General features: G+C 37.6%; 1 protein-coding gene across 1 annotated transcript; it reads right to left on the bottom strand.

Moving 5' to 3' along the window:
* Positions 1–2,780: 2,780 nt before the first annotated feature.
* LOC122018968 (membrane-associated progesterone-binding protein 4) lies at positions 2,781–21,670 on the bottom strand. Its single transcript, XM_042576460.1, has 8 exons — positions 21,402–21,670; positions 21,167–21,243; positions 20,995–21,066; positions 16,151–16,188; positions 7,420–7,463; positions 5,537–5,583; positions 3,198–3,372; positions 2,781–3,068 (listed from the first exon to the last, which is right to left on the bottom strand). Exons 1-8 carry the CDS (start codon positions 21,513–21,515, stop codon positions 2,901–2,903), a joined length of 735 nt encoding a protein of 244 aa, XP_042432394.1. The 5' UTR covers positions 21,516–21,670; the 3' UTR covers positions 2,781–2,900.
* Between the last annotated feature and the right edge of the window lie 814 nt (positions 21,671–22,484).

Raw genomic sequence — 22,484 nt, 5'->3', positions numbered from 1 at the left:
GAGAAATCAGTGACAAATACCACTGTTATCAGCCAACAAATCCAACATAAGATCCCAAATCAACAATTGAAATACCTCTTTATTTGCCTTACCCAACTCGATAGCCCTTGTTTTTCTCTCTGCCGGCAGCTGGTGGCGAAGCAGGAAGAAGGCAGCTGGTGGCGCAGTAGCAAAAATTACCAGTCGGGTAGGCTGACCACAACCCAACCCAGAGGAGTTAGGGTTCGGATCCAGCAACAAGAGGGAACCTAGGACAAAGGAAGGAGTCGGCTAGGCACTGCACAGTGGAGGAGTCGGCGTCGGCAGAGGGAGGACAGCCGGTTGCCGGTTGTGGTAGCGGTGACACTGTGCAAAACTAGGGCAGAGAGAAACGGGAGAAGGGCGTCGGCGACGCTGGGATCCCCACGGCGACAGCGGCCTGGGTCGGTCCTGGTGGCCGGCAATGTCCCGTGCGCCGGCTAGGGCTGAGGAAGAGCGGCAGTGCTCGGCGTCGGCACCAGTGGGCATAGAGCAAGCTTTCGGCGATTTTAGGGCAGGGGAAAGCTTCGGCTCGGGTGGAGAAGAAGATGAAGAAAAGGTCTTCGGGTGTGCGGCTCGGAAGGAAGAAACCGCCGGCCAGCGGTTAGGGCCGGCGTCGGGCGCGAGAGAAGAAGAGTGGAGTGGATGAGGGCTCGGGCTCGGCACAGTAACGAGGAGAGAAAAAAAATATAAGGAAAAAGAAAAGGGAAAAGGAAAAGAAAAATAAAACTTTTCCTTATTAAAATTGGATAGCCTAAACAGGCTTTCCCGGATCCCATTTTTATCCCCGTTAACTCGTCCGTACGAGCTCCGAAAAATTCTTGAAAAATGTCCAAAAATTTCGAAAAATTCCCTTATTAATATTCGTCATTTTTCCGGTATTTTACAAGTCCAATCTAAAGCGAATGAGAAATTTGGACAATGACAAGTTATGCACAAAATATTTTCAAATGCATCTAATTATGGTTGGATGGATCATTCAAGGTTCGAGTATTAAAATACACAACAATATATTCCTAACCCACCTCAGCGATACAATCAAGATTGGATGGGTTGTCAACATTTTGATTATAGAAGCGAGCAATGTGTTGAATAATCTTTTCAAGCATATCAAAGTCCATCAGAATTTCAAGATAATTCAATGGTAAATGGACCACTTCAAGCTCAACATGTTGAGCAAACTGACTTGGGAGAATTCCAAGACTTAGAAACTTCTGTTCTTAGTCACATGAAGACCACATTATAAGAATTAGAAGAGCTCATGGTGCAATGAGTGATCAGGTTTCTCCAGTCCTAATAGAAAATTGAGACATCAAGTCCTAATTTATAGATATAGTTAGATCATATGCTAGAGGGGATGGATTGTGAAGCCAATAATGATTTGATCTCTGATTCTATAATTCTATAGGGCTCTGATCTATTGTTTTTCATAACGATAATATAGTTGATGAAATTTCAGACATTGAATGGACTATTGATGCATTCCCAACCACCTTGTTGATGTTCTTGTTGCAGCTCTTGATAATATTTTTCATAATACACACTTGGATGCTAATAAAAATATAGATGGGGTAGATATTGATCTCGATAATTTTGTGGATGATATTGCATGTGGAACTTTTGGTGAAGTTGCTACCATGTCAGATTTGGACGATGATATTATTATGCAACCCTTAGAGTGTGAAGTAATAGATAGTTGGAGACTTCGAGGTCGGGCACTCTTATTACTACCAAAGCCTCTATTTCTACATAACAAGACCCCAAGACCCTAACATCCACTGTAACAATCGAGCTCTCGGAATGTATGCTCAGCTGAACCACCTCCTACCACTAGAATATTTTACAAAGAGAAAAAGGTGAACCATGCCTGTAAATTAATATTTTATTATTTGATAATAAAATCATGCACTTGTGATTTATCACCCATCAAACAATTACTAAAAAATTTGTTATCATTTCTGGTAAAAGAGAAAAATAAAGAATACGACTATGAAAAAAAAATCAACTGCATTTTTCTTATTTTACTGATATAAAGCAAAAAAAAAGTATTTAAATATTTTTTAAAAACTTTTTTCTATATTGCTTACATCAAATTTGAACAAAATTCTCACTTCATATAAAGCACTTTCACATAAAACAGAACTCAAAATTTAAATTCTTTAAAAATATTTTTAAATATGTTATTTATTTATTTTAATTTTTATCTTTAATGAATATTTTTTTAAAAAAAAAATCTGACTATATTTTGGTCAAAGGAAACTGCCAATTAAAAAGAATATATATTTTTAGATAAAAAATAAAAGTTCACCTCTGATTATCATTTTCAGCAAAAAGTAATTTAAAAAAAAATCAAAAACAGTACCATAATATATTTTTTCATTCTAAAAATATCTTTATTCTAATATTGTTATTACAGTTATAATTTTTCTAACTGTTATAATATGTTAAAATAAGTATTTATAATATAAGATAAAATAATTTTAATTTTATCAAAATTATCATATCAAAATAATATTTATCAATAAAATTATCTAAATTTGATTAAAAATGCTTCCATTTGGTCAAAATCAAATCAAAACCTACCAATGTGGCACATACGAGATTGGCTTGGTTTGTTTCCTAATTTACTCCCTCCATGTAGCAGGGGGACAGATTTCACAACATACAAGCCGGATGAGACGATCTAAAAATGATTGATATATACCTAATGAGATAGCCCATAACTTCAAAAGATTTTTTTGGGGAGAAGTTGATGCTTAATCTATGAGAAAACATTATAGTTTCCTTTCCTTTTGTTTTCTATAGGTTCAGAATATCTGATTAAAAATTATAATTAATGTACACAACAACAAAACCTTCTTAAAGTATCTGCAGTAAATGAACTAAACCGAGCAAGACTGGGACAGATAATCACAGTTCTTGTATACCTCCAGACCTGGTCGTCCAAGCTCCTCTTCTTTAAAGCAAGCGCAACGCTGGCTAATCTTTCCAGTAAGGGCGATGTCCCCAGGTCTCTTTACTAGTCTTGGATAACCACTATCGCACCAAACCTAAAAGAAGCAAGTTGCAGATAAATTAGCAAATGAGAATATAATCTACCAAAGCTTCACATCAGATCAGGTTAAAAAGACGTTTTGCTGAAGCACTGAGATAAACATGAGTAGCAATGAAGCTCATACCTTGCCTCCCTCTTGTTGACTCCATTTCGAGTTGCAGCTTGGTATCTTATCTTCCTCAATCTTCTGCTTCTCTAAAAGCTGAGCCCCACGCTTAGCCTTTGACTCAACACCTTTCAGATATTTTGTAGGTTTCCCCTGGCTGTCATAATACCGGCCAACTAAATGACCAGTGAATCTGTCAAGTGCAGATTAAGACAGAATATCAAGGATGAGGGCATGCAATGTGGAATATTCCCCTTGTTCTGGTATGAGAGTCGATGAGTAATGAAAATTATAAAATGGGTAAACACAGTAATTTGGAAACAAGTAGGAGGCCACTCAAGTGATGATGATGAATTCTTTTGCAAAAAAAAAATGATTTGTTAGAAAGTTGAATGAATGAATGTGAATGAATGAAAATAATTGATTATGCCAAGCAAATTCAACAAGTAATTTTCAAAGTGAGGAGCAGTATAATGGGGTGTTGCGAGTTTAAATTGATCATTCGGCTTATCCTGTGGATATCTTGATCAAGTGGGGCTCAACTCTACCTTATGCGAACCTTGAACCAAATTCAATTTTTAAGTAAGATCCAAGAGGGAGCAGCAGTGTTGCTAATATAACCCTCTCTTTTATGGTTTACCGTATTATAATAGCCCTTCTCTTTTTTTATATATATTAATCCACTACAAGGGTCAAACTCAGTCGCAAAATCAAGACTAGGGTTGGATTATGCAACGTCATGGTTAGTTCACCAATAAGATTGGCAAGTTGAGGGATGGGACATGAGGCAGTGATTATGGAGGTAGCTCAAGAGAGGGAGGTGAAAGGCTAAGGTGCACTGACAGTTGAAGGAGTGGGGTGTGGATAGAAGGAGCTGCATAGTCAAGTGGGCAAAGTGGGTGAGAGGGTGCAACAATGGAATGGCGCAGGTGGCAGAATCTTGTAAGCCCACAGGTGAGGCTACTCTCGCATAAGCCCACAAGTAGAGGTGTCAGTCATTAGAAGAGAGGAGTGTGACTAACAAGATCTTTAGGAGGGAAGGATTAGCAAGAAGAGGGCGACATGGATAAGAGGATCGGATAACACTCAATCATGAGGCCAAGTTGGGCTCAATGGGAGGCTCAACGGCTACACATAGAGGAAGAGACAACAAAAAAGATAATCAACGCAAGCAGTGAGAAGAGACAGTAGAGGTGGATAACAATTGACAAAAGATATTGATGTGGTAAAGGGTTACAACATGGGTGATGAAGTAGATAGAGAAGCACGCACAATTATGGAGGAAAATGTTGTTTTATGGAGGAAGGTGCGACGGATCAAAGTGGGATCCTAGAAAGGGTAGTGGATCATTTGAGATGTCTGAGAAAGGTGATGGGTCGAGACTATTTAAGAGGTCTGGTCAAAAGAGAGAAAGCGAAAACATTGTTGGACTAATAATAAGAGGTAGTGGAGGAAGCACATTAGATGAGTTCAAGAATAAAGACCAAGAGAACATTGAAAGAATCAAATATCAAATCAGAAATTTAGTTCTGCTACCAAATTAAAGGAGTACAAACACTAGCAAAGTTTTCACAAAAGCAAAATTCAGAAACAAAACTTTTAACCAAAAGTTAGTTTACAAGGAGATTCAAATGGTTTATAGGGCCTTTTTATAGAAGATTCAAATGGTCCCATCTTAATTAACTCTCATAAAAATAAGGTCTAATTTACCCTGATAAATATAATAGAATTTTTAAAACTTACAGCTTTCAAAAGTCCAAAACATGGATTTACAATCAACCCTAAACTAGATTCTAAATTAATTTACTACATTAGGATCCTATTGTCATCCTGTGGAATATGAATTATCCCTGAGCTAATAGTTTTTTTATTGGTGATTCTCCCTGGCATAATAATTGTGCACCTTGAGATTCATGAAATTACGTAACTCTTCAGATCAATGTACCACTATAGTACACATACAACTTCACTAGGCTCCTAGCAACACATGGTGATCTTACACCAAGAATGCTATTCCTCTGATTGCCAAAGTAGCACTAAGGTGAGATGAGGCTCAACTTATGATAGTCTAACTAACCCATACCAGCAGTAGTCTAAAGGCTTTGTTATTTTGATCTATTTTGTTGTGCCACTAACCATTTAGAATCATTCTTATCACCCCTATTATCTTAGTATTTATTCTCTACAGCTTGTACTACCTTGTATTTCCCCTAACATGATATGTTACTAGATTTTACTTTTCCCTGTTTGGCCTAATAGAATAAATAGATGAACATGAATATTTCGATAAAATAAACATCAGAAGAAATTAATAAATATTAGACATTATCAAAAATATAGAACATAGAGCATCTTACATGTATCTTTCCATGTAAAACTTTCTCCAGTCAACAACACTCTTCACCTACATCAAAACGATGAGAACAATTTATACGAATTAGATTGATTTCCATTGAGGTAAAATTTAAATAAAAAACACGGAATAACAGAATATGGCAACCTAATAACTATAGGGACAATACATGTAGAGTACAAAGGAAAGGGAATGATTCGAGAAAACCCAAAAGAAACAGCGTGATAAGGTTAAAGAAAAGTAACTTAATTTAGAGTTAAAAGTAATTTAGTTGGTTTATCTAGTAGGATGGTTGTTGTTGTTTTATTGTCCATGAAATTAGAGACTACAGTACAATTTGAGTCATTGTACTTAAAACATAGAGTCTTGCACTATGCCTGATCATTTTTATTTTTCTTCGATAAAACAAAGAACAATTAGAATATTAAGCTTTCTTGGTCTGAATGTCCAACTTCAAAACATGTAGAAAATTTTAAAAAAAAAATCAGAAACTAGCAAGCACTTGTACTTTATATTTTCAAGTAGAAATAAGAGGGACAGAGGGAGCAAACAAATTGGAAAATTAAATAAATCTAGTTGGCTAATGCAGGAGCTTGTAGAAAACCATAGAAACGAACTCTTCCACAAACTTTGAAATTTGTCTCCTTGTATAGTTTTTTTTTCATCAAAGATCTTTTACTCTAAATCCTTTGTATTTTTCATGGCTCTCTTCTTTAGTTTGTCTTAGGGGTGATCACGGATCGGGTTGGTTCGGTTATTGGGGTAAAAAACTATCCGGCCCTACTAGATCAGATAATGCAAAATCGGGACCTACATCCGGCCCTATATCCGGCGGTTCTTATGTTTCAGATATCCGACGGGTTATCAGTTATTTGGATATCCGACCCTATATCCAATGAAATATAAAATATAAATATAAATATAACAAAAAAAATAAATTTTTTTAAAATGATAATAAACATTACTCATTACACGTTATAGCAGCTAATCGGAAATAACTATTACAACGTGTAGCAGCTTATCGACAGTAGTTACTACAACGTGTAACAGCTTATCAACATTAGTTGCTACAAGTAGGGGTGATCGGATCGGGTTGGTTCGGTTATTGGGATAAAACACTATCCGGCCCTACTAGATCAGATAATGCAATATTAGGACCCTACATCCGACCCTATATCCGGCGGATTATTTTTTTTCGGTTCGATTCGGATCGGTATAAGCGGGTTGGTCGGTTTGACGGATTGACTGCTCACCCCTAGTTTGTCTACTGTTTACTTAATTCTATTAAAAGTTCTTTTATTTCAATGCTTGTATGTTTTTATTAATTCCTTGAGAAATTTTTCTAGAACAGAGCCTGTGTTTTTCTTTTCTGCAGTTTGAGCGACGACATAGCTGATTATTCTCTTGCTACATATTTATTAACAAACATGGAATGCAACCAAGAAAAGGCATTCAGATAGTCCCTAGATTTAAACTGACAAAGCTCACATACAAGTGCAGGATGCAATATTTCAGCTATACAACTCTCACACAAACAGAATTTTCTTTCATCAGTAGTCAATGAAAACAAGAAATGTGTTTGGAGCAAGAAACTAAAGGAAATTGGTGAAGAAAAGATAGTTCAAACTTCAAAGTGCATAACACATTATGCAGCCTTCATGCCAACATAGGTTCATGGGCATAGCCCTGTTCTGATGTAACTGATCAAACTTTACATGAAAAAATAACTATGTATATATGTTTGTCACCAGTTCAAAGAAAGTACACTCACTACTACCGGTTTTTTATTACTTGATACACATGAAAAGCCAATGAGATAATCTCCTGTTTCTTCTCTACAATATGTAAATACATAGATGATCGCAATTGACATTCTACTATTCTTACCTCCATAGTAGAGAGACCATTCAATGAATCTGTTAATCCATCACCTATAAATGACACCACACGGAGTAACAACTTATCAGCTAAAATATAGAGCATTTTTAAATGACTAAATTTTTTCTAGGATAGGAAACTACTAAAAAGTCTATTAAAATAAAACTCAGTCTAGGATAAAATATTGATAATTTTGTTCCTTTATGAAACCTTGCAGAAAAACTCATTAAAATTTATGGTATATAAATTCGAGTTCAAGAAAACATAAGGATAATAAAAAGCTTTCAAGAATCACTCAACAAATACTAGAATTTGAGGTGCATCACATTCATTATGAGATAATTATTACATATATTTACTCATGATAAATCTCGATCACTAGAACTACTACTTTGGGACTAAAACCACCAACTCAATACCTTTAACCACTTCCCTTGAAGATAAAGCATAAATATTATCTATGTCAAGCTTGTTACATATCCAGAGAACCTATTATAAGCAAAACATAAGCTATACACACCAAGAAAATGAGAAACTTAATACTCAAATTAAGGCAAAACAAAAATTAGTTATTGAAGCATGCAGTAAAAAATCACTTTTAATTAGTAAAATTCCAGAAATTGTTGATGCTTGACAGAGCATAAAGACTGGTAGTAATGTTGCAAGTGGAGGCTGGTAGTCCGGGTACTTACATCCACTTGACGTGCGATCATTGCTAGACTGGCAAATCATGTGCAAAGGCTAGTAGTAGTAATGTTCATATCTGCATGAGGTGTGATTGTTGGTTGTTCCTCCAATCACGAGCAGTGGTTAGTAATGGCAATGCTCGCATCCGGAGTGATTATTGGCAAATTGTCGATTGGGAGTAGAGGTTAATAATTAAGGTGTTCATGTCCACTTGAGGTCCACACAGTGAGTGAAGGGGGCATTTGAGTCAAGAATAGATGCTGGCAGTGCTCTTCTCCACTAGGTTCCGATATTGTTTCAGCCATACATGACCCCATCGCATAACTGAAATTGCCCCCAAAATTCAAAAAAAAAAACAAAATGGATTTGTCAGACGAAAGAGGTCCATCATGGAAGAAATCATGAGTCAGAGTTTTCTGCATCGAAGGAAGTCGATTGATCAACACTATTGCTAGATGTCACATGAGGCCACATGGATAAGGATGATAAGTACAGGAAATCTGGGCAGTGCTCCTAATAATTCTCTGTTTGCATGAGGTAATCAAGAGTGATGAATCAGAAGATTCACAAAGATGATAAAAGTGATTTGTGAAATGGTAAATTTTCACACAAACAGTGATGGATAACTCTTTGGAAATCCTTAACTTTAGAAAGGGCTTTTTGTTACCATGTAGAACTTTGGGATAGAAAAATATTATATTGCATTTATCATGAGATAACAATTATATAGAGAGATATAGACTCCCAATAACCCTCTAAATCTATAAGTATTAATGTGAGACTACCATTACATTGATAACCCAATACCTTTTACAGATTCTTCTTATGAATAACCATCACAAAAGTACAACACCTGACAGAGATGGTTAGTCTATATGAGCTATATGCGACCACTCAAATAAAACTAGAGTCACCGGCAATTCCTACACCCTAGAAAAATATAAATGGTAACTTTGTTTATTGTTCTTCATCACAAGAACACCTCTTGATACTGCCAAGAAAACATGGCAACATCAATTCAAGGGAACAACAGGGTGTAGCTTGGGAGTATGGAATCTGGGGCCAGTTACCCTCCTTGGATATTAGCCCATTCAATTTAAAATATTTTCTTTGCCTTGTCCCCAGAATGAGGATCCAATCCCCAATCCAGTCAGAAGCGGATACCACGCTCATGGTATGATCTTATCAGCTGAGAAAATCCTATCCCGACCAAGTCAGTAACGAAGACATATTCTCTTAGGGATATGGTATGACAGTTTCTTATGTAGCTCGACTTGGGACAGGCTTGCACAAAGGCAAAGTTGGGCCTATTATGCGTGCTTGTACCTAATAGTGGGTCATCTCTTGATCGACCTATTCAAGGTAGCCGAGAAATTCAAGCCTGGGACCTCAGAGATTGAGATCTTCCGGTCCGAGACCTTTATGGTAGGCTGAGATCCTTAGGTCGGAGAACTCTAGGGCCAAGACCTTAAGGTCCAAGACTGATCCAAGACCCCCAAGGTCAAGATCTCCGTGGCTGGTCGAGACCTTCGGTCCGAGACCTCTAATGACACTTGCTCATGCGGACAAGGTTCTCCAAATGACTACAACCCCCAGTCTAGCTAGCATCTGATCTCTCCTAATCCAGCATGACCCGAGTCAAAACCAATTTGAGCAGGAGTTTGGGGAGACCCGCCCTTTTTTCCTGCCCGAAGGGTCACATCGCCATTACTACTGAATTTGTTGCTAATCTAGCCTGCTGCAATCTCATCAAACAACTACAAAATCACATACGGGTTGAAAATCACGCACAACTGGTTATCGAGGTACATGGACTCTTAACCCTAATTATTGTTTCTCAATATCATCACTAGGGGGATGTTTTAGGGTGTCGGGGGAAGGACTTAGTGAAGCTGAGTCTTCCTCTTCCTAATTCGAGGTAACCCAGACCAAGTGTACTAAGATCCAAACCTCGGCTCTCAAACCAAGCTACAAAATTCCTGATGGTTTTCAAGTCATTGTGTCCCACCGTACTGGTAGACCTCATCTTCCCACTCATGATTGTCACATTTTTTCATGGACAGCTACTAGGAGGGATTCGTTTTCCCATTCCCAACTTCTTTCAAGAGGTGTCGGCTTACTTCGGGATACCACTCGGTCAACTGGCCCCTAACTCTTTCTGCCTTTTGTGTGTAGTAATTGTGTTCTGCCACTTCCATCTTCTTCTTACGTTTTCCATTTTCCATTATTTCTTCTATCCTCATCTGGGTGAAGCTAATATCTTCATTTTCGCCACGCACCCGAGTATCCAATTCATAGGAGGGTATCCGACTTCCCATAAGTATTGGAAAGAGTTTTACCTCATTTGTCCTCTTGTTCCCTTTGACTTTTGAATTACCTAGCAGCCAAACCTTCCTTCTCTTCCTGATTACCTAGCCTTTGACCAAGTAAGTCGGGCCCTCCAAGGTCCTACGATGTCACCTCTCTAATAAGCGAAGACGCATCGTTCTACTTCGAGCTAAGTCCAATAGAGACTGATCAGCTACTACTTCTAAGTATCAATCTCGGCCCTTAGCCCTTCATCCTATTTTTTTAAAGTCCAATAGAGACTGATCGGCTACTACTTCTAAGTATCAGTCTCGACCCTTAGCCCTTCATCCTATTTTTTTAGCGTTTTATCCTGATCTTCTCCCCTTGTCCCTATATTGCTCTTCTCTTTTCTTTTTCTCACCCTTTCTCTTTTTGAGAGCTGAAAAGATGTTGATGTCTTCTACAACGAAGAGGTTGGCTCAGTCTTCTAGATCGACCCAAGAACCAATGGCTCTGACTCCCCATCGGCTGCTCTAGTGCCCAAGATATCTCATCTTGTGAGCCATAGGACACCCCACTGTGATGGAAGAGGACTCGGCTCGCCCACTCTCCTCCTAGCCAAGATGCCTCCCGAGGCTCCCCCACCTCTACTAGGGCTCAGCCATCACCCGTTGAGCACATGCCACCTCCATATTCTCCCAACTCAACCCGCAAAGTGAATCCCACATCCATGTCAGCTTCTTCAACTTAAACTCCCTCGACCCCACATCGAAGCCCTTCACTAGCTAGCCTCACCATTAAGGAATAGACTTTCGTGCAATAGATGTCTTTGCATGTTCTTCTGGAGGATACAACGACTCGACTTGTTGATAACTAATATTTTGACATATTATTTTAGCTCTTATGCTTGATGTTTTAATTCTCTCGTGTACTTAAATTCTTCTACATAACATATTTTATGAGTTTGGATCTATTTTGAGCTTCAATGTGATTTTTCCTACATTTATGGCATTATGCCTAAAAATGTGAATGTGATTTTGTAAGAAATCAAGATGAGCCATGGATTCGAGTCGAACTGAACCAATTGAAACCAATGCTAGAGTTGAGGAGAGGTGGTTCATCTACTGAAGTTGGTTCACCTCCTCAGCCCTCAATGGCTCAAGCAATCAATGGTTCACATTCACCTTGGTTCAATTGAAGGGTTGGGTCAACAAGAAACAAAGCTGGTTCAAGTAGGATGCAAATCCAATTCACCAAAGGGAGAAATCCACATCCCCCATCTCACGCATCATTCTCTCCATCTCACATGGCTTTCCTCATTGAGATCACAATTCTCCTCATCCCCTCAATAGAACGAACACCATCTCCACCTCATTCCACCATCATCCAAGAACAACCGGCGATCTTCATCCGTAGCTCTAGCGACCATCTCTCTCCCTCCAATTGGAAGAAGAGAGTCCATCACGCCTCCGCCTTCGTCCATGAGCTCAACCCGGTTGCGAGAAGCTCCTCTTCATCCACAAGCTCCGAGGTCTCGAAGCTTGGTTCATTCCACCGTCATCTCAACAACGGAGAGATTTAGGGTTCCAATCTCTTCCAATGCACCCCATGAGATCCTTCTTCTGCAAGCCATGATTCAACCTTTAAATCAACCTTAGCTCTTAGTTGTTCTTGTTAATTGTTTGAGTTTGTTATTAGAATTTCCTGCATCAAGTTTGTTTGTTTACAATCAAGTTTCGGTACTTAGCTTCATTTACTTGCTTACATTGTGGTTGTCGAAATGTCTCTTACATTGAGCTTTAAAGTTTCGGTACTTAGTTTAGTCATGCAATTTTCTCTTGTTTAAATTCCTCCATTGTTTTCTTTATGTGTTTCAAGTTAATTGATCTTGTATGTTAATTGTGATGCAATTCTCTATTGATTTCGTTGCAATCGTAGGTTAGTTTCTTGTTAGTGCTTAATTAAAAATCAAACCCCCATGAAACCTTTGTCTAGATATTAACACCCATCATCGTGTTCTTCGTGAGACATTGTAACTGTAGCACGATAATACGGTTATCACTTGTACAAGTAACTTTCTACGAGTTATGCCTTAGCTTAGTTTTTGTTTTTCCTTACCTTTGGTTTTTCCACAAGTACGGACCCGCCACAAAGAATTAGCATCCCAACTGCCTCGCTTACATGAAGCTCACTGAGGGCGTCTCGCTCAAGAAGCCCAGCAGGGGACTCAAGCCAATTGTCTAGAGGGTGAGGTCTGCGAAGCCCAATTAGAGGTGAAGCAATTATCCGAGGAGCTCTCCCAACTCAAGCTGGCCTTAGAGTCTACAGAAGTTGCCTAACATGCCACAGATCAATCAGCCATTGAGGGACAAGCTCGCCTCTTAGCCGAGGTGGACGGCCTCCGCGCCGAAATGGCTACGTATCAAGCTGGGCAAGACGACAAATTGGAGGACAATAAGTCAATTTTTATGGCTTCCCAAGAAATCAACGACATACATGGAGCTCGAGCAACCCTCTTCTTCAAACAAGGCTTCGGCACGGTGGAATAATTCTGAGCACAAAGCTACCCTCCTATCAGTGCTTCGAATAACTTCCTACACCTCTACAAGGAGCTAGACACCATCCCCCGAGAGCTCTTTGACTCGCAATCATCTTCCCCTCCTACTTAATAACTAACTGTTGGAACTTAAGTTCTAGTGCTAAACTTTATTGTTCCACAATATCATCTAAATGCTAAATTTGACTGCTTTTACATCTATTTGTTGGTGTCTCTTTTTTTTTCTTATATGGTTAGTCGTAAACTGCCTAAGGTTCTTTACTAAGCAAGAAAGGCTTAAAATAGAGGCTTCTCTCAAATCTAAGTCTAAGACTTGTCTTAAATCGGTTTAGGGGAAGCTGAGTCGATCCCTTATCTCGAAGGGAGAGATATATACTCGACTTGGGACCTAGCCAAGGCATGGGTGAAGAAAGTAGGTCAACCCCTTGTCCAGAAGGGAGAGATGTACACTCGACCTGAGACCTAGCCTAGGTCTAGGTGAGTAAGGCTGAGTCAATCCCTTATCCAGAACGGACAAATGTATACTCAACCCAAGATCTAACCTAGGTCTAGGCGAGGAAGGTCGAGTTGATCCCTTATCCAGAAAGGAGAGATGTATACTCGACCTGAGACTTGGCCTAAGTTTGGGCAAGGATGGCCAAGTCAATCCCTTATTCAGAAGGGAAAGATGTATACTTGACCTAAGACATGGCCTAGGTCTGGGCAAGGAAGGTCAAGTCGATCCCTTCTCTATAAGAGAGAGATGTATGCTCGACCTGAGACCTAGCCTAAGTCTAGGCGAGGAAGGTTGATTCAATCCCTTATCCGGAAGTGAGAGAGGTATACTTACTCAAGACATAGCTAAGTCTGGGCGAGAAAGGCCAAGTCGATCCCTTCTCCAGAAGGGAGAGATGTATACTCGACTCGAGACGTGGCCTAGGTCTAGGCAAGGAAGGCCAAGTTGATCCCTTATCCGGAAGGGAGAGATGTATACTCAACCCGAGACCGGCCTATTTTTGGGCGAGGAAGGGCATATGTAGAGTACTAGGCATGTTACGTCATGCTCATTGCTTTATTAATAATTATTATTATTATGAAGGAAAAGAGTCACACTAAAGGACCGAACTATAGTACTTATTCTTCATACTCCACTGACAGCGGAAAAAAGAGGGGAAAAGAACAAAAAAGGGGACTTGAGGTCTTTCAAGAAGCATGCCACCACACTAGTCACCTCCAAGGCAGCTTGTGTGAAACACCGGATATACTCCCTCAAAGTTGCTGGTCTTGGTGCTTCAGGCTGAATAGGCTAGGTAAGGTCTTTTGATACCTTTTGCTATTGGCAAAATGCTAACAGATGGCGGCATTGAAGTCTTCAAAGGAACGAATGACTCCCGACTTCAGCTGATTGAACCATCTTTGAGTCAATTCTGCTAGGGTAGTCAGAAAGACGTGGCACTTAACTCCATCCATGTCTTGATGGAGGAAGGCGGCGTTTTCAAACTACCACAGGTGGTCCTCCAAATCTACGGATCATCATACTCTCCTATTTGCAATGGCCAAAAATTTATCGGTAGTTCGTCAGCCAATACATCCACCGAGAATGGGATATCTTTGTGTGTTGGGTTTGCCTCTCCCAAATGCTAGATCGACTTTACAGGTTGTTGGTCGTGCTTTTTCAGGCTGAATATTCTAGGTGGGGTCTTTTGATACCTTTTGCTACTAACAAAATGCTAACTGATGGCAGCACTAAAGTCTTCAAAGGAACAAATGACTCCCGATTTTAGTTAATTGAAATCTTTGAGTCAATTTTATTGGGTAGTCAGAAAGACATGACACTTAACTCCATCCATGTCTTGATGAAGGAAGGCGGCATTTTCAAACTGGCACAGGTGTTCCTCCATATCTGTGAACCATCATACTCTCCTATTTGCAAAGTCCGAAAATTTATCGGTAGTTCGTCAGCCAATACGTCCACCGAGAATGGGATATCTTTGTGTGTGTTGGGTTTGCCTCTCCCAAATGCTAGATCGACAATTTGCCTCCTCTTGAGCATCCAATAACACTAATGGATTTCGAATCACAAGGTTGTTCGAACCCTGCCTTCGAAGCCCTAGCTCCTGGACCTCTGCAGGTGCTAGGGCTTGTTGGGAATGTCTTCTCAAGACCTCTACTATTACCGAGACTATATGGCCTAGCTACTCCACCATCAGCGGGAGCGCAGCTACCTTAGGGGCGACAGGAGGTGTTGCTAGATGAAATTTTTGGATCTTCAGGATTACTTCCCGAATTTTCCATCTCAACGTCTCAGCCCCTTGTTCTCACGGACAACGCCAATTGATGCTGCTAAGAAAACGTGGCAACTTCAATTCGAAGGAACAACAAGGCTAGCATGGGAGTACGAAATCCGAGGGGCCAATTAACCTTAGATATTAGCCCATTCTATTTAAAGTATTTTCTTTGCCTTATCCCTAGAAGGAGAATCCAATCCCCCCTCTGTCGAAGCAAGTACCACACCCATGGTATCATCTTATCACTTTAGAAAATCCTATCCCGACCCCGTCGGCAATAGAGACATATTCTCTTGGAGATATGGTACGACGGTTTCTTACACAACTCAACTTAGGATTAGCTTGCATAGAGGCAAAGTTGAGTCTATTACTGAATAGTGGGGCATCTCCCAATCAGCTTATTCAGGGTAGTCGAGTCCTTCAGGCTCAAGACCTCAGAGGTCGAGATCTTAGGGTCTAGGACATTTATAGCAAGCTGAGATCCTCAAGTCTGAGGCCTCTAGAGGCTTGAGACCTTTGGGTCTAAGACCCTTGGAGCCAAGAACCCAAAGGTCAGGACCTTTGTGGCTGGCCGAGACCTTCGGGTCCGAAACCTCTATAGTACTTGGCTCATGTGGACTGAGTTCTCAAAGTTTGGGTCTAGCCAACATCTAAACTCCCTCTCGAGAGCACTCAGGTGAACACCTTACTTGTTTGTGTCCTCTTGTCATGGCGCTTGCGCCACGCTCTTGGGATCACCTCTTTTATGCGAGTATAATTAGACCTTTAGGAAATATAAAGTTAATATATATGAAGCAATTCTTACACCCTAAAAATAAGAAAGGTTTACTTATTTCTTGCATCATTACAAGAATTGCACACCACTTATTTCCTATGCAGGATACATAGAGGGGAGGAAAAATGAGAGGAACATAAAAGTGTATTGCAAGTGAAATTTTACCTGTAAAATTTCCAGATACAAAGGCTCGTGATGCATCTCTGATATCAATTCAAAAGGTTCATTTAGCATCAAATGATAACACAACAAATAATATCACAAAATTGGAACAGTAAAATTGGATGCCTAAATGGAACCATCAGTATAATCATCCATCCTTAATATTGCTTACTCCATCCAAGTGGCATGTTCCCAAGCATAAAAATTGAGAGTACTTTTCTTCTTTATAGTGTCTAGCAGTCATAAAGTACTTGATTTTCATGTAACTAACATGTATTAGATATCCTCAAGAAAATACTATATCTATCTCAAAATAAGCAACATATAGCCGTGATTAAATATCTTAATAATAGAGAAATTTAAAATAAATACTAAGTATAAAAAATTTGTAAACATTGAGTAGATCACAAAGCTTTTACTGGACTAAATATTGTGCTAGCTTCAATTTGTAAATTTACGAATATTTAATCACTTTAATGGGTTTGGTTACTTAACCCAACATATTTACTTTGATGTCTTTAAAGGGCCTCTCAGGTAGCATCGAGAAGGGGTATTGGCAAGCTATTCTTCTCTTAAACTTCTATTAATATGCTCTCTTTGACAGCAACAGGTTGGCCATACATTCCATGCAACTGACTGTGAGATAATTGTAAATTTATTAAGAGTAAGTTATTAAAATTGTGATTATAAACGATTGCTTATAATATTATTATTTGAGTTTACCATTCAAACTAATACCGAGTCTATCAGCGCCTCATGGTCGTGCCCATATGGGCAAACTCTACGTTAGTATCATTGGTTACTTGAGTTTTTTTTTTTTCTGAACTAGCACATAAGAGGCAGAAATAGTATCATAAAACCATAATTTTTGTTCCATATGTTGGGCAGGTCAAATTTTATGATTAAGTTAAACTAGGTATTATTGTTCTAACTCTGTCATTTTATCATTGTATATCTACTTTGTGTATATTTAGTAGTGAAGGATATATGGTAATGTGAGTCTATGTGGGGAAAATGATTTATAGATTTTTAACTATAAGGTTCTGTACCAGGATTATTTTATTTTTATAAATTTCAAAAAAGATTAAATAATCCAAATTAGTTCCCTAATCTCCTCATGTGAACATTCTAACATTATGAATATGTTGGATTTCTCATGTATAAATAATGTGATCTTCGTACTTAGATATATGATAGCACAGATTAATGCAAATATTTAATGGTTATTTCACAAAACATGTCTAACCATTTTACAACACTAACATTCTTGCTTGATCCTGCTTAATCCACATTCCTGTTTTACATTGTGTGGCATGAGAGACACAAGGAAATTTCCTAAGTGATAATCATATCAACCTACGTTAGTATTTGTGTTTTCTATTACTACCATGAAATTTGCAAAGGCAGGCAAGTCTCTTAAATTAGGTAAATTAAACAGAAACTTTGCAAGTACTGGGGATTTACAAGGACTTAGATGCTTTCATGTAACTTAACCTACTACTATGTTGCTTAGCTAAGCTCCTCTTTGTTTGCGAAAGACATTTTCCTATCCATATTATTTTGTAGGAATTATTTTTACAAAAATGTACTTCCCAGCTACATATCTTTCCAAATTTTGCTACAGATTTCATAAGTCTTGCTGATCCCATCCTAATTTTTCATGGCTTAGGCAAACAATATATATTGTATTGTACAAATTTGAGAAACATCTATATAATTGTTAGTGAGACACTAAGGTATTTTTCAGTTATCATTTTTTAGGAAAAATAATGTAGACTAAGATAGTGGTAATTTTAACTCTGGTAGCGTTTATAAGAATATGATGGTAATATTATAGACTTCTTTGGTCGAATTGAAAAGTTTAATGCATTATGATTAGTTAAATTAACAGCCATTACAACTTACTGAAGTTGGTATACCTTAATTCCATCTTCTTGGTACTTTGTTCACACTAGTATATGCCTTTAAATTGGGTATGATTCCTAAGAAGTTCTGAGTCTCAGTCACAAGAATTTGTTTTGATTTGTTTGTTGATAAATGATATTCTTCTTATATTTTGATATCATAATTGGTATTCAAAAAATTATGTGCTTATATTATTATGTTGGTTCCATGTTTCATAGGTTATTATTTATCAAATTAGAAACAATCTTATCTATTCATTTCGCCTATTCCCCTCAAAAAATTTCTGTAATCTAACAGATTTTAGTCCTTATGTACTAATGATATAGAAAGCAAACTAATTGATATGATCTTTGCTTTATGCACTAGCATGGAAACATGAGAGCCTTTAGTTGTTGTGATTTATGGAAAATAAAATCTGCAGCAACAACTGTGTTCATTTTTACTCGATTCTAGCAAGTATTATGTAAAATAACAGTCATATTGTTTTGAAATGTCACATTACTTTTCAGTGAGATGATGGATTTGAACTTTAGTCATACAAGACGGAGCAGAGAAAAAGAATCTCAATGTGGAAGTTAGCACCATATGTTTGATCTTTAATTACTATTGTTTCGATTCAAACTTCTTAGTAGCTTCCAGGGTCATGTGAGATAAAACCAAACTTAATTGACTGATAATTTTATAATTAGCATACTTTCTTCTCAACTGTTCATCTATGATATCAATAAGATGGCAATGGATACCAAATAATAAGGAAGTTTTAAGTACATGATCAATTTAAGTTGGGTCCTAGCATCTACTAATAAGGTTTGGATTTGCTAAAAATCATGGGCACCGGCAGATTTTGATACCCATTTACATAAACAAGGACAGTTCAAGTAGACGAAATCATAATCAAGAGTGTAATAAATTGAGTTATGGTAGCGTGTTTAATCAAGTTTGAATTTGGGTACCAACAAAAATTTGGGTACCAAAATCATTATTATCCCTTTAATATTATTTTACAGAAGTCAGAACTATTATACCAAGCTAGTTCCATTTGCCATCTAGTATTTTTTTTATGAAAGTGATCTGTAGATGAGCTTGTCTAATCTTCAGTTTCATGAGTTGGTTTCAATAACTTTAGTATATGAGTTTTGCTTGTGATCTTAAGAAAGCATCGCAACTTCTGCAAAATCCTCTGCTAGAAAAGTAATTTATAAATGTTTGGGGTTACTGAAATTGTCGTCTTGTATTATGGCTTCAACAAGATGTCGATACGCTACTTTTATTTAAATACTTAGATAGCGACGGCAATGAGCTTGTCATAATAACCTTAACTTGCATACGGCTAAAATATTAGTTATAACGAATGTTGTTAACTTATAGCCCATAATAGGGAATGCCTTAATTTTAACATGCTATGAATTAGATCTTTGAAATGTAGGGGTTCTATATTTGGAAGAGAAAAAATTTCAAGATCAATTATATGCTCCACTGGTGTCCTAACTTGTTATGGTCGTGTTTTGTGACACAAATCTGACAGTGAGAATGATCATGAGATTTGCAAGTAGTGTTCAAGTAGTTATAGACCTTTTTACTGGAAATTTTATCATGACATGCTATCAATTAGTTCTCCTAACCTACTAGTAATGCAAATATTCTAGAAAATATTCTTGATGTAAATGTAATTATACTATTTCTCAATGCAAAGTTGTCAAATAATTTGTGCATATATTTGATTTAGGATGATATAAAATGTGTTTTTATTGAGGGGAATATGGTTAGCCCTAGTGAGCCTATATGCGGTGGGAACCTAAATTTGTGATAGGAGGAAGTTTGATATGTAATAACAAATCAATAGTAAATTGTCTAAATTTGAAGGAATTTTGTGCTTATTATAAATGCTGTGCTCTGATTTTATTCCTATGGCAATAATATTATTGCTTCTATGTAGTGGTTTAGGAAGAATATTGCTCCAAAAGAGACCCTATATGGTAGTTATTATGAGATGCGACTCTACCCAAATCCCTGGAGGCTTACCTAATGGAGTTATGCATAGACAATTATGGCTAGGAGAAATGAGGGAACTTCAGAAAACTTTATGAAACAATGCAAGCTTATAGCCAAAATAATATGCTACTTCATGATACATAATTTAACATTGTTTGTGTTTTAATTGGCAACAGTCCAAAAACATGCAATGTACCTTATTCACTTTGTTCCTTTAAAAGAAAAGTATTCCACTAATTGAAGTTTAAGTGGCTTTATGATGCACAGATGGACCGGTAGAGCAGCACAATATTATTTATCTTCTTTTAATGTTTTATATTTATTTATTTTCAATTTGTGATTATTAAATATGTTTAAAATAAATTATAATTATAGAACCTTGTGGACATTAAAGGATAACATCACAAAGTTTTTCAATGTGCAAGGTTCAATATCCAATGTGGGAAATATTAATCACTTCAATGGATTTTTATTTTTTCCAATGTAAATGTTTAAGGTCTTTCAAAGCCCAGCTGCAGCAGTAATTTGTAGTATTGTATAATTATTAACGTAAACTATTAAAATTATTATTACAAATAATTATTTGAAATTAAAACTATGTCAATCTCCCATGAACACCTGATCCTATTCTTGGGAAGTTGAGTCTTTGTTAGACTGACACACAAGGAGCAGAAACCACTCTTTGGAACAACACTGCACACTTCTGAAATTTTATTAAATTAATAAATATTTGTTCTATGTATGGTAATATAATCTATGCAAATTAAATTCAAATAATAGAGTTAGACCTAACTGTCATTTTATCATTGTATATTTTTCGATTTTATTTATTAGAATCCATGGTGCAAAAAAAAAAATGGTATTATTACATGAACACTTGAATGAGCATAGACTAGCACAAGTTGGCAAGCTTTAGAATACCATTGTAGATATAGAATGAACGAACGCACCTTCCTGCAAAGTGATGGTACCCTCCGCCGGGACCATAATGTGTTTTCCCTTTTGTCACATCGAACACTGATCTGCAATCAAAATAATAAAAATAATAATGAATCTCTTTACATAGCAAAGACCAAAACCACATTTTAGAAAAATCCAACAAAGATCGCCATAAGGCCATACCCGAGAATGCCAAGCAGTATTGGGAGTCTTTCATCCGTCCCGTTGTACAAAGCCAATTCCTCGAAAGTCCACAATCTCTGTCCACCAAAGTTCAAAAGAAAAGTTAACAATAAGCATGGTATTGGACACCGTAATTCAACGGAGAATAATCAGAAACTGGATATGACGAGGACAGAGCTTGCTCGAAAGAGATGGAAATAGAGACGAGAGTAGGAAAGAAAGAAAAGAGAGGAACCTGTGCGAGATGTCTCCTCGAGGAGAGTTGTAGCGCAAAGGCGATTAGAGCAACGACAAACCCTAAACCCAGCAGGGGAGACCAAACTCGGATAGGCCTCCAGGGCGAGGCCATTCGCCGATCTCCTTCCCCTTCTCCCCTTCGATTCTGTCGATCTATTTGGACCACGGTGTATTTCGGCAACTGGCCAAATGTTTGGGAGGAGGTGAGGGAAGGGGAGGTAGGGAAGAAGAAGGGAAATCCTTTGGGGGAAGTGAGCTCTGGAAAGTAAGGGTGGGTAAGTTTTAACCATTCTTACCAAAAGAATTTTTTATATCTCGATTTGGGATATAAAAAAGATAAAGGGAATTGAAAAAATTTGTATTCTAATTTTATTTTTATTTTATTATATTAATTCTAAAAATTATTATTATAGTTATTCTTTCTGGTGCGACAAAAAATATTCGCATCGTCCGACTCGCATCGTCTGACACTCGCACTTTATCGACGTTCACGTCGATTTTGATGCTCGCACTTCATCTACTTTGACGTCAACACCGACGACGACGCTAACTTCGATGTTGACACCGACTTCGACGCCGATGTCGATATCGTCTTTAACAAATGAGCTATAATTACTTGAACGCATAAATCTTAACCAATAAATGTATTTAAGATGCACTAGGTGACGTTCTTGAATGCATAAGTCTTTACCAAAAGGGAGGATAATTTTGTAACTTTATATATTAACCTTCGTTACCTTTACTTTCCTTCCAAACGCAACAATACATGTTACGATAATAAATCTTCCCTCCCTCTCAAATAAGAATAATATAAAAATTTTACTTCCCTTACCTTCCCCTTTCGGTAATAAACTTTCACTCCCCCCATCCAAACCACGGGTAGGTGTCTAATCATAAAAAATGACTTAAAAAAAAAATTCTTTTCAACCTCATAGTTTACAGTTTTTCATAAAGGCCCTCTTAAGTTTCTAAACTACCATTTTATCATTTATAGTTTTGATATATTGTCAAAAATTCTCAAAATATCTCTCGCCCTCTAAATCATAGCTAGGGTGGTAAACAAGTCAAGCTGAGTCACATT

The sequence above is a fragment of the Zingiber officinale genome, chromosome 9A (genome assembly GCF_018446385.1).
Source record: "Zingiber officinale cultivar Zhangliang chromosome 9A, Zo_v1.1, whole genome shotgun sequence".
In the NCBI taxonomy this organism is placed as follows: domain Eukaryota; kingdom Viridiplantae; phylum Streptophyta; class Magnoliopsida; order Zingiberales; family Zingiberaceae; genus Zingiber; species Zingiber officinale.
The sequence above is the reverse complement of the archived record's forward strand: the minus strand, read 5'-3'. Positions and strand labels throughout refer to the sequence as shown.